The sequence below is a fragment of the Rhipicephalus sanguineus genome, chromosome 11 (assembly GCF_013339695.2).
Source record: "Rhipicephalus sanguineus isolate Rsan-2018 chromosome 11, BIME_Rsan_1.4, whole genome shotgun sequence".
Taxonomy (NCBI): domain Eukaryota; kingdom Metazoa; phylum Arthropoda; class Arachnida; order Ixodida; family Ixodidae; genus Rhipicephalus; species Rhipicephalus sanguineus.
In genome coordinates, this window is record NC_051186.1 from 55,611,467 (window position 1) to 55,624,494 (window position 13,028).

The window sequence follows — 13,028 nt, forward strand, 5'->3', positions numbered from 1 at the left end:
AAGTATCGGTGATGCGTCGTAGTGGGATGTTTGCAAAGACGAAGTAGTGGGCAGTTTGCAAAGGTGGTTACGCCGGACAACGGAGACGTGACAAGGTTAGACTAAGAGGAGCTTCGCCCCTAAAAAAGGAAACGCCAGGTCTGGGCGGAGCGCGCAGCACAATCGCAGCGAAAGTTGGAAGAGCGGCCTTTCGGAGGCCGTTCTAAACTCTCTTGGGGCAGCTACTAGTACACTTGTAAGGTACCCACTAAGCCATAAATCATAATTTTTGTGAAGTAGGGAAGCACCTACTATGCCATCGTTTGGCTTTCTGCGGATAAGCGTGGTACCCGCTACACATCTGCAAGGTATTATGTGCACTTCGTTGATGCTGCATGCGGCTGATGACGGTGAAGAATTATGGTTGAGCACTTTGTAGTGGGTGGGAAGCTTTAGACCACACACTCGTTGTGAAATTAGCAATGTGTGACGCCTGGTTGTTATTTTACTCTTCTGCCACGCTATATTACACATGTTAACGCGATTCCTTGCCCGACCTGACGCCTGTATAGGGCCTTTCTGCAAAGGAGTTTCGAGCACCAGCCTGCCTCTGTGGTAGAATACTCGATTGCCGCGCAGAGGGCCCGGGTTCAAACCATCAGATCCTGGATATTTTAGATGCGAAGCAGCTTATAGTTGAGCCTGTTCTCCCCTTGCGCCTTCCACACCCCCACTGCGCATGCGCAACAGCTGGCCCAAGCTTCCGGAGGAGACCGCTAGAGGCGCCACGGCAGCTCTTCTAGATTAAAATGGCCCGTGCGCGCTCCGCTCATTCTCCTCCCGGCAACGCCACCGCCAACGCCACGATGGGCGCCACCGGCAGCAATGCTGCTGCTATTGCTGCGGAGAAGAGGACTCGAGCAGCTGCCGTTTCACGACACCAGCGGCAAGCCGACCCCGAACGTCGAGCGCGAGAAGCGGAAGCGCGCTGTAAACGCCGCCTGCAAGAATCCACTGTAGCAACGAGGGCTCGCGCAGACGAAGCGCGACGTCAACGCCAGCAAGCAAACATTGATGCGGCGCGGCAACGCGAAACCGAAGCGAAACGTTAACGCCGAGCAGCGGATCCCGAAGCGGCACGGCAACGCGAGTCAGCGGCGAAGGCAGCGAAACGGTTGAAGCAACTGCTGCAACCCGGCACGGATGGCGCAGACGCGCGGTTCAAGCGCGAGTTCCTGGACCAGAGCTTCGGGCACAGCTGCAGGGTTTGCGACCGCTTGTGGCTCGATAACAATTTGACCAAGATCGCCAGCATCAAGAACGAGCAGTGCCGCGCCAATGCCATTGCTGTACTACAGCGAGAGTTTGCCGCCCACGATAATTACACTGAGTACTCGGTCTGCTCTACGTGCAAAGATTCATTTTGGGCAGGCAAAGTCCCCGCAATGAGCGTGACTAACAGCTACCGCTACCCGCCGAAACCCGAGCACCTGCCCAAGCTCAACCCGGTGGAGGAATGGCTGACCGCGTCACGTCAACCGTTCATGAGCATCCGGCCGCTAACGCACGACAACGGCCAGTACGGGATCAAGGGCCAAGTGGTCAACGTGCCCATCGAAGTTCAGGATCTCGTGCAGTGCTTGCCCCGAAACGTTCCGGAAGACGCGGCGATCGACGTTCAAATCGAACGTAGACTCGTCAGCAAGGCCTCGTACAGGCGCGGTCTCGTCAACAAGAGCACCGTTCACGCGTAGCTGAAACACCTGGAGCAGACTCCTCTCTACCGCCACCTAGACATCCACATCGCCTGGGACCGCCTGTCGCAATTTGACGGAGATGACACCGAGTGCAACGATGACGAGATCGAGCCCGTACCAGAGATCACGGACCTCGACGACCCCATGCAAGTCGTCATTGCGCCCAACGCCATGAGCCACACGATGATTTACGACGACGTTGCCATTGGCACTGGCAACTACAATCAGGGGAACGTGCATAGACCTCGTCTTCTCCAACTTCAAGCTACAACCTCTGCAGCAAGATCAGCAAGACAACCCTCCCTTGACTCTACACTTTACAGACCACAAGGCCATCACACTCAAGGGGAAACACAACCTTTAACTACGGTGATGAGCAAATAAAGAGCAACTTCAACAACAACCCTTTACAGAACTTTAAGTCGACCCATCAGCTACTTCGCATGCTACTCAGGGTTGCCTTTACGGTGAGACGTGTGTAATTTTTTTTCTCATTTCATTTTTTTAGTTGTGGCTGCAGTGCTGGCTATCTAATTTTATAACGAAGCAATAAACATTACATAGGTATTCCTACGATGCAGGCGTCACGTCGGTTTAACGTCAATTGTGGTTCCAGTGCGGCTCCGCTTTTATACCAGTCTAATAAACATTACATTTGTATTTCTATCATTCAGCAAGCTATATTCAAGCGTTGCTCAACCCCGAAGGAATAACGAAACTTACGTGTGGCAATCTTATAATCGCACCGTAAAGTGCACTTCGTTTTGATAATACTGACGTGTGTGCTTGAACGTGAGTGCTGACGGTACGTCAGACCATAGGTTACCCTTTAACGCCAGTGTAGTCGACGTGCTTGGTAAGCCCGTGAAAGATAACTCGCGTCGTACGCATCTGAGGCTGGGTGAAAGATGAAGGTTCGAAGCAATTTCGCCGAATGTAGATTCCAACTGGACGTGTGCGATCTACAGCAATTTTCTTTTATTTTTAATCTCTGTGACCGTGGAGTAGAAACTCCACTCTCAACAAAAACCCGGGCCTTTTACTGAACGTATGTTAAATGACATATGCAGACATATCGTGACTATTATTTCTAAATGCGTTTGACGTTTCGTAAGAGAGTATTTGAAGAGTGTACAGACTGTAGAAAGTCGTTATTGCTGCCCTTATCCCGTGAAAGCTGCTAAGGCGCGATATCTTTGTTTTATTACTTACTGATCTCACTTGTTGCGAAGGTGGTCATCACGTACAGAGCAGCTGCAATCCAGATGCACCAGTTGAGCGTCCGTACTGGGTTCCTGCGAAGTTCGCACGCTGTCGGAATGTGTTTTGCCACATTCTGACTGCAGCGTACGACGAAACATAAGGTTACTGCGAAAAGGTTCGGCCATTTAGTGAGACGAATCAGTAACTAGGTTGGACAGAGCGATAGTAATAATTCGAAACGTTCCAGAAGCAGTTTATAAGTCAAATAAGAAAAAAAGAGAAATTTCTGAGCTTAACACGGGAAAGAAATCTCTGGTAATATAAGCTAGCAAAAATATACAAAATATTACGCAACATTAGAATGAAAACGGCAGATAGACTAGAATCTCAATCAAATCCGGAAAAATAGGGTATATAGTCGGTATGAAGCTCAAGTTAATTATCGCATATTATTGGCGTAGTACAAACACCGCCCGATGCTTATTGCTTTGTCAATGTTGGTTATTGTTATGTTAACGTTAACAAGCACTGGTTAATGCTGTTTAGTTGATGGTTAACCGATGATTGTCCAGTGTTGGCTAATGTTAGGTAATGTCGGCTACCCGGTGTTATAAAAATGTAATTAAACAATATGAGTGTACCACTACTACTATATGCCTCTGCTTTACTCCATTAAATAATCTACACACTACAACACTATATTGATCTTTCTTCCCGTGGCCCAACAGGATCCCTTGGAGCAACACCAGTGCAGTTCTTCGTGTATAACGAAATTGCTTTCAAACCTTTTCGAATACACTAACCCTGACCAGGCAAAAACTTTTATAGTTTCTTGTTACCTTGTGTACGGCTACTAGTGATGCAGAACTATCGATGGTACTCTCGATACTATCGATAGCTGAGTCACTATCGAACTATCGATGGTAAAAAATACTATCGATAGCGCTATCGATAGTAAACACTATCGATAGTATAAAATCAACAGCGCGAACTCACTGCAGAAATATTCTTTCAGAAGCTACGGATGTGGCTATTTCGCGCAAAGAAATCACAAGGGATAAGAGGAGTGCAATGCAGCATAGACAACTACTTCCCTTGTGATTTCTTTGCGCGAAATAGCCACATCCTTGGCTTCTGAAAGAACATGAACCGACTAGCCCAACAACGTGTGCTTCTGGATTGCAGAAATAGCTGGTACGTAGTGGAGCCGGAGGAGCAGGCTGAAGGGCAAGAAAGTTCGCATGCTTGCGTTCTCCACCGGAGTGCTTTGCTGACACATGATCATAAAGTAAAACTGTTCAGCTGTAGCGGAAAGGAGGCCGTTACATGGTGTGGACTGCGCGGCTTCAAATTTATATTTCATTTTATGATTTCGAAATAAAAAAATTATGAAGAACTAAGTTTGTTAATTGTAAAATGTAACTGGTTGCTTTAGAATATGAATTTATTGATGGACATATGCCGCCATTTTCACAGAGAAAATAATTTCTCTCGCCAAAAGTTTTCTCATAAATTAAGCGAAGCTGATAGTAGGCTGTCGCAATTATTTTGGCAATTTGGCCAGCCAGCATCGTTATTCGCACCACTATGGATAGTTTGTAACGTGATTGTGACGGTGAAGAATGCTGCAGCAAGACGAGCTCTTTATTTGGTCGAACTTGCGCCCAGAAAATCAACAATCAAAATACAAGCGATACACGCTGCGCACTGATAGCGGCGAGAACAGTCGCCGGCCATCGAGTAATCTGATAATCGGTGGAACGCTCCGTTTTTTATACATCAGTCATCAAACCTTCCAGCGTTAGCGCTGGTGCTCGCGTAAGCTCTCGAATAAATTTGAATATTCCCGTCCGTTGCGTAATTCTAACAAAATAATTATAATAATATCTGGGGTTTAACGTCCCAAAACCACGATATGATTATGACAGACGCCGTATAGTGGAGGGCTCCGGAAATTTTGACCACCTGGGGTTCTTTAACGTGCACCTAGATCTAAGTACACGGGCCTCAGACATTTTCGCCTCCATCGAAAATGCAGCCGCCGAGGCCGGGATTCGATCCCGCGACCTTCGGGTCAGCAGTCGAGCGCCATAACCACTAGACCACCGTGGCGGGGCAATGATCTAACAAAATGATCTCAAACAATCGCGAAGCTTCTCAAACATTGCGGCGCGGTCTTCGTCAAGCGCTGCTAACAGTCTGTGGGTGAAACCCGAAGACATCAAAACAAAGCAATAAACACGCGTGGCAGTAATATGGCAGTTTGCGATAGTAGTACTATCGATAGCTTGTTTAGACTATCGATAGTCAATTTACCGATAGTTCTGCATGACTAATGGCTGCGCATGTATATAACGTACGAATGTACGAGCGGCATCATTTTATATGTTAACATAGACAACTGGAACTGCATGCTAGCATTAATAAATTAATTAGTTTATTTATTTATTTACTTAATAATTTATTTACTTCCCTCTCTTAACCAACGGTGTGCACGGACATATACATTACTGAGGGGAAGGACAATGTAACTAATATATAACGAGCAAAAAATCTCATTTCAAGAAAAAAATTGACGCATCCACATACAATTTAGGGAAGGGGAACAAACACATAGAAACATAAACCATCAAAATAGCCGCTTCAATTGTACAAGAACCAAGACGGCGACAAATGAGTCACTATGTTTCTGAACAGCTCACGGTTTGACACACCGGTGCACCACAAAGGCAAGTTGTTCTAATCATTACCTTTTTTTTTACACAAAGAAAATTAATTTCGATTCACTTTTAGCTTGCTGCGATGCATGCTCATTTAAAGGTGAAGATAGATGTCGGCTAGGCGAACGCATTCGACATTCAATACAGAATTATTTCTTTCTCTCTTTCTTTTTTCCTCTTTCTCTCGCCCTCCATGAAAATAGTAAAAAAGCTGCTGCCGCTAAAGGCTCCCTCTGGTCTTGACGTCATCGTAGATGCTGACGTCAGATCAAGCGGTGTGACTTTTAAAGCAGCTACGCGTGGCTGCGCTTCACCCATTGGAATGCGTTGTAAGAAAATGAATGTTGAAATTTCAGCGGAAGGTCAAGTTGAAGAAGCATCGAAAAGAAACCACCGGCAAGAAGCAAAGATGACTATGAAGCAAGTGTGACTATGAAGCAAGTGTGACTATGAAGAAAGTGTGACTATGAAGCACGTGTGACTATGACGCAAGTGTGACTATGAAGGAAGTGTGACTATAAAGGAAGTGTGACTGTGGAGCAAATATGACTGTGAAGCAAGTGTGACGCAAGTGTGACTATGAAGCAAATATCGCTGTGAAGCAAGTGTGACTATGAAGCAAGTGCGACTATGTGACTATCAAGCAAATATGCCTATCAAGCACGTGTTACTATAAAGCAAATATGACTATGAAGCCAACATGAAGGAGAAGTGTCGTAGCCGTAACTCCGCGTAAATAATTGGCATTGCTGACAAGTGAGCGAATGAGAAAAACTAAAAAGCGAACAAGAGACAAAAATTTTGGAACTATTTGCATCGGCTTTACCAGTAAATTTGAACGCTCCTCGTTTTTGCATATAAAGCGCGCATAGGTTCTCGCGTCCGCAAACAATCGCACTTTCAATCATCCTCAAGGAAACAAAAGTAAACGCGATAACTTCAGAAAAAGCACTGAACACTCCATCTGCCGCCAGTGTACGTACAGGTGTCCGTTTAAATGTATTCACTACTCTTTTGCTTCCCCATCCCACTCCACCAGTGTAGATTAGCAGGTCAGAGCAAACTATCGCTCAGGCCGAACTCTCTGCCCTTCTGTAAATAAATTCTCTCTCTCCTAAATGAATCAAATAAAAAGAACTGTAAACAGACCTCGGCAAGCTCACTCATGAGTCGACTCACTCAGACTTACTCAGACTCAGATCGAGCCGAGTCTGAGTGAGTCCGGGTGAGTAATATTTTCGCGAGTTTGAGTCCGAGTGAGTTCGGCTGAGAAAAATTTTAGTGAGTCTGAGTCCGAATGCGTCCGGTTGAGGAAAATTTTGGCGAGTCTGAGTCCGAGCGAGCCCTCAGGGCAAAATATACTCCACGAGTGAGTCAGAGTGAGCTCCACATACTAGAATTAACCACTGTAACAATAATGACCGGCAGAATGATGACTGCCGAAGTGCAGTTAAAGCACTTGCTGCATCGAGTGAGTGACGCTGCAAGTCGTTCACGAGAAATTTTTTCGCGACTCGCGGTTCTAAACTGAAATAGAATGAGAACGAGGCTTACTAGAGGGGACTTATACAACGAAGGTACAACGTACTGTTGAGGGCATATATACGAAGCTTGTGCAACCTGCACATGCAAAAAGGGTGTCCTTTTTTCCCACCTCCTGCGTCTTCCCTCCTCCTTTACCCCACAAAGAGATAGTGCATCACACAGACCGGGCTGCGAAGTGTGTTTCCGCGTCCTGAAGAACGTAATAGCGGAAATTCCTGTCGCCGTCGCATGCTGGAGAGTCACGTGACCTGGCGTCGCATCAGTATCGCTATCTTTGCCAGTGTCTGTGGTTGACACGTGTCACTGGGAGGCCAGTAACGTACGCTTCGCGGTTCTCTGGAAGCTTACAAAGAAGGTTAAACTTACACTGAGGACGACGCAGCGAGCAATGGAAAGGAAAATGATTGGTGCAACCTTAAGGGCCCAGAACGGAGCAGAGTGGGTCAGTGAATAACTGGGCGTTGAGGACATCTTAGTCGAAATGAAGAAGAAATGGACATGGGCAGGCATGTAGCGCGTAGGCAAGATAACTGCTGGTCATTAGGAGTAACAGACTGTATTCCAAGAGAAGGCAAACGCTGAGGGGGAGACAGAAAGTTAGGTGGGCAGATGAGATTAAGAACTTTGCAGGTATAACGTGGCAGCATCAAGCACAGGGCCGGGTTGATTGGCGGAACACGGGAGAGGCTTTTGCCCTGAAGTGGGCGTAGTAAGGCTGATGGTGATACTGCCAGAGCCAGGTTCGAAAGCGACGTGTGCCGCTCTACCAATGACGTCATGCGTTACGCTCCTGCTCAGGTCACGTGACTCTACCGCTCTTTAGGATATGGAAACCCGCTGCTGCGAAAGGCAGAAAAAGTGTAGGGGACTTCGCTGTCCAGTAGTTCCCCATTTTTTCGACCCAGTTTCCACGTTTGAGGTGACAGATTCATCAGAGTGCAGAGAAACAGCCATATTTGTTACGTTTACGCGCTGATTGCATACTAAATTCGCAAGCGGGGAAACATGACGCCTACACAGAGGAAGAGAGACGCAAAATGATCGAGCGCCGTGCTCAATCTTTCTACGGGTCTCTTCTATTCGTGGTGTCCCGCACGGCTGTTTCCTGACTTGCGCGTTTAGTATAATCGGCCATCAGAATAAACAAGCTGGCCCCTCAAGACATGCTGCTTCCAACGTGTTTAACTGAAAATAGATGTCGCTCACCAGACATAGCACACCGCACACACGCTCGTCGCAAACATAGATTCCCCACTAGTTAAACAAGTGTATGCCTATCGGTGAATTATGCTGATAAGGAAAACGCAATTGTTCGCTGCACCTTTCCTGCCGCTGAGCTATCGTACGTGTTCATCGTACGTGTTTATATGTGCTAGAACACCTTGTGCTTGCCCAACAAGCAACTCTCCTGAACATCTGTCAAGCACCGTAACCACTAGACCACCGTGGCAGGTCGGTAGATGTTTACAATCATGCTTTCAATAGAGAGTGGGGTGGAGATGGTCTGTATTTGCGATGGCAGTTGATGATAATAATCGCACAAGTTATGGCGATCAGTAATAATTGTAGCATGAATAAATGTATCCGCATCCTTGAGCGTTCCAAAGACAAAAGTAATAGCAAAGGACTTCATAAGTTGGTCCTGTGCCCTATGCTGTATCGCACTGCGCACACAAACTTCTAAGAGAGAGGGGGAAAGACAGAATCAAGGCCACCGGACGTCCTAAACCTTTTCTTGAAGTCCCCATATTCTTTCCCCTACGACGCTGCGCTCACGGTCTAGAAAAACTCAAAGGGTCTATTATGCATTCAGCTAAGATGACTCTTGGTCTTGTTCACGTATTAACTGCGGCTCTTTTTATTATTTTCATTATTATTATCGTTCTTATTATCGTTATTATTATCACTGTCGTCGTCGTCGTTGTTGTTGTTGTTTTTTCCGCTCAGCGGATTGTATTGATCCCCCATCCCCCGTGATGTTTTTTGCACCTGACCGTGTCGCAGTGCATCCGGGATTGGCCCACCTTTGACCAAACGACGATGTCGTGTGCTTACGTCGTCACATGTTTTGATGACGCCGCAAATTTCGGCGATACGTGACGTCTTGACGACGTCACATCTGCACATCTCTCACGACTCATCTCGGAATCTCGCGTGACGACATCTCTGATGTTTGGTACTATTCATGCCGACGCTGACAACGACGGCCACGTTTCCCGTTTGACGAGGCATATAAGGCTTTCGCCTTGATAATCTTCATTTCTCTTTCAATCACTGCATCACTGCCATTACTACTACTACTACTACTACTACTACTACTACTACTACTACTACTACTACTACTACTACTACTACTACTACTACTACTACTACTACTACTACAAGGGCTATTACTACTACAACTACAACTATACTCCTACTACGAATACGGCTACTACTACTACTACTGCTACTACTACTACTACTACTACTACTACTACTACTACTACTACTATTACTACTACTACTACTACCACTACTACTACTACTACTACGACTACTATGACAACAACTACTACTATTACTACTCCGACTACTACTACTGCTACTACCCTGGATCCACGCAAGCCTGGAGGGGACACGTGCGCTCGCACTCAAGACTGGGTACACCGGTGAAAAGTCGCGACGCTGTGACGGAGTAACGAAAAAAAAAAAAGAAACGAATCGTTGTGGCTTACCGATCTTGCTTACTTTCCGGAAGGGACATCGAGTGACCAGAACCCTCGCTACACCGCGGGGCTGCACTGTCTGCGCATACCTGCCGCGCCATTGTACGTGGAATCGGAGCACCGCCACGCTTTCAGAACGTGTCCATAAGAGCGAGGAGAACGTCACTGAAGCTACAGGGCTGCGGTGCTTCGTACGAACAGGCGCGCCCTTTGAGATGCCTCGCGCACGGCTGTGAACAAACAGAGCTTCTATGAAAGATCGCGAAAAGCAATCGCTTTGAAGAAAAGGCAGCGCTAGCAGCTGCTGCCGAGACAACAATCACCTAAAAATAAATAATAAATCACAATGTATATACGGAGTAGGAGCGAACGCCTGCATAGGCCGAGCTCTCTTTCGCAACAGAATTGTGACGTAGACGTCGGGAAAGCAAACTATCGCAGGATCAAAGGGATAGTGACGAACGCGAGGCTATGAATCGCTGATGAATATTTAAAAGAAACTTCCACCGTGGCGCTTGAAGAGTATCGGCGTCTTTAGGCACGTCATATTTTCCTTCGGTAATGGCCGATCCCTGACCCCTCTCTTTTTCTTAAATGCTAGCAAGTTGAGCTTTCGACCTACATCCGTGAACATATATAGCCACAGAAGAAAGAAAGAAAGAAAGAAAGAAAGAAAGAAAGAAAGAAAGAAAGAAAGAAAGAAAGAAAGAAAGAAAGAAAGAAAGAAAGAAAGAAAGAAAGAAAGAAAGAAAGAAAGAAAGAAAGAAAGAAAGAAAGAAAGAAAGAATCCCAGGCCTGCGCGGAATAAGCAAAACAGTCACAGAGTAAGCTGCAGGAGCAGCCTTACTAGAGGCCGTTGTAAACCCTCTTAGGAGCCTAGTGCAACCACAGTTGCGAGTTGCCCACTACGCAATCGATCATCCTCGTTTTCCGTAGCAGCGAAGTAGCGAAGTAAGCAGTACACGTTTGTAAGGTATTACGCACACCTCTTTGTGCACACTTTGTTGATGCTGCGGCTGATGGCGATTACGGTGACGAATAATTATGGCTGAACCCTTTGTAATAGCCCCGCCACGGTGGTCTAGTAGTTATGGCACTCGACTGCTGACCCGAAGGTCGCGGGATCGAATCCTGACCGCGGCGGCTGCATTTTCGATGGAGGCGAAAATGTTTGAGGCCCGTGTACTTAGATTTAGGTGCACGTTAGAGAACCCCAGGTGGTCGAAATTTCCGGAGCCCTCCAATACGGCGTCTCTCATAATCATATCGTGGTTTTGGGACGTTAAACCCCAGATATTATTATTATTAACCCTTTGTAATAGGTGGGAAGCTTTCAACTAACCGCTCGTTACGCAAGTCACATGGTGTGACGCCTGGTGCGATTGCATTCTTCTGCCAGGAAATATTACATCTCTTTAGACAGACAAGACAAGACAAGACAGACAGATAGATAGATAGATACACAGAAACAGTCAAAGTGCTTTTGGTTCCCAAATACGTGATTCGCATTTAATATTTCTCAATATGTTTTAACGTCGACTCGTTGAGCAGTTAGCATCGGGCGAATAGCCGCCCTCGGAGCGCAGCGAATGGCGCGGCAACGATTAGTGAGGCTGCTGCTTCAGTGAACTTGAGTCAGTTCTCATGGTAATGCTGGACTGCGGGTTTGTCGTGATGTACGGCATGGGAGCATTGCTCTGGATGTGGAATGTCCGAGCTTGGCCTGCATTGCCTGGAACGCCGACAGCGTGCTGGTTCACGTTAGCATGACGCCGCGGCAGCCTGGACCGTGCGGCTGGGCTCTCGGCCGATCTCGCGACGGCGGGCCGCGTCTTCTTCTTGGAGAACTTTCTTCAGTTGCGCGAACAGCTGTTGCTTCTTGTCCTAGAGTTCTTGGAGCTTCTTTTCCGACAGCGCTCGCTCGCGTGTTACCTCCTCCAACATCATGACATCTACCTGGCGCTTCGACCCCCGACTTCGACGCGGACGTTCGATCCCTTCTTCAGCTTCATGCACTTGAGGTTTCTCTTCCCGTTCGCGCGTGATTTCATCACGCTCTAAGGCCGGGCGAATCTGAAAGAGAGCGATGCGAAAGGGGTGGAAACGGAAATCTTTGCACGTTCCATTAGCGACTGCAGGTTAAACACGCTGCGAATGCGCACTTGTTTTTTAGTGGCACCAGCTAGGAGTGACTCACTTGTTTCACTTCCAAGCGCTTCCGGTGAAGCAGTTACTTCCGGTTTTACGAACACCCAGAAAATGTGTTTTAATAAATGAAACTGGTAGGAAATCGATGGTTCTGGCTGAAGTTGAGTTACATTGCATGCATGTGACATTGGAGCATAACTATCCAGATAAGGGCCAATGAAATGTCAGGATAATCAATGAAAATCAATTGAATGAGTTCACTGAAACAGCAGACGCTTTTCGTGCGCGCAGCTGGGACCACTGCGGCACCTGCCTGAGCAGATCTCAACAATACTCTTCTTTCTACATGGCCTCGGAGATTCGCCTGGGCAGCACGACGAAACACAAGCATGCACCAGGGAACACGAATGTATAGGTGCGAGTGCCACGACTAGACACGTAAGTCAAGAATCAGGGTCACCTCCAGGTTTCTGATGTAGTAATCAATGATCCATAGCAAGCGTATGTGGAGGACGATCCATTCGATCATTTTACCAGAAATTTCAGCTCACCATTAGATCATCAATGAAAATGAACAATGCGCAAGGATGTTGAACTTTCAAACGAGTAATTGAATTTCAGACTTTAGTAAATAATTTCAGGCCTAAAATGGTCGTGATACATGCTTGTTGCTTTGCAGCAATTAATGGCCTTAGCTATAACGAGCGTTAATGAACTTCCTACGATATGCAGGTATACCGAAGTCATCAAATGAAAATGATAAAGCTATATAAATTTCTGCAGTATGTTTATGTACTGAAAATTTCCTTTGTTTTATAATAATTTTGTATTAATTAAGGTATAAATCTTTTATCTGAATGAAGTGAAAAATAAATCTGGTTACAGTAATGTATAAAACTAGGGTAACAACTTTAAAAGCAATTACAGGCCCAGAATCCATGTAAGCTGAATCTTTTAAATCCAAAAAA

General features: G+C 46.4%; 1 protein-coding gene across 1 annotated transcript in view; it reads right to left on the reverse strand.

Annotated features, from left to right (window-relative positions):
* LOC119374586 (protein-cysteine N-palmitoyltransferase HHAT) overlaps positions 1-10,172 on the reverse strand; it is a 29,333-nt gene extending 19,161 nt beyond the window's left edge. The window contains exons 1-2 of the mRNA XM_037644748.2: positions 9,922-10,172; positions 2,949-3,076 (exon numbers count right to left, since the gene is read on the reverse strand). Of these exons, the coding sequence (XP_037500676.1) occupies positions 2,949-3,076; positions 9,922-10,013 (220 nt within the window). The 5' untranslated portion in view covers positions 10,014-10,172. The remainder of the gene's footprint in view (positions 1-2,948; positions 3,077-9,921) is intronic.
* Positions 10,173-13,028: the final 2,856 nt, after the last annotated feature.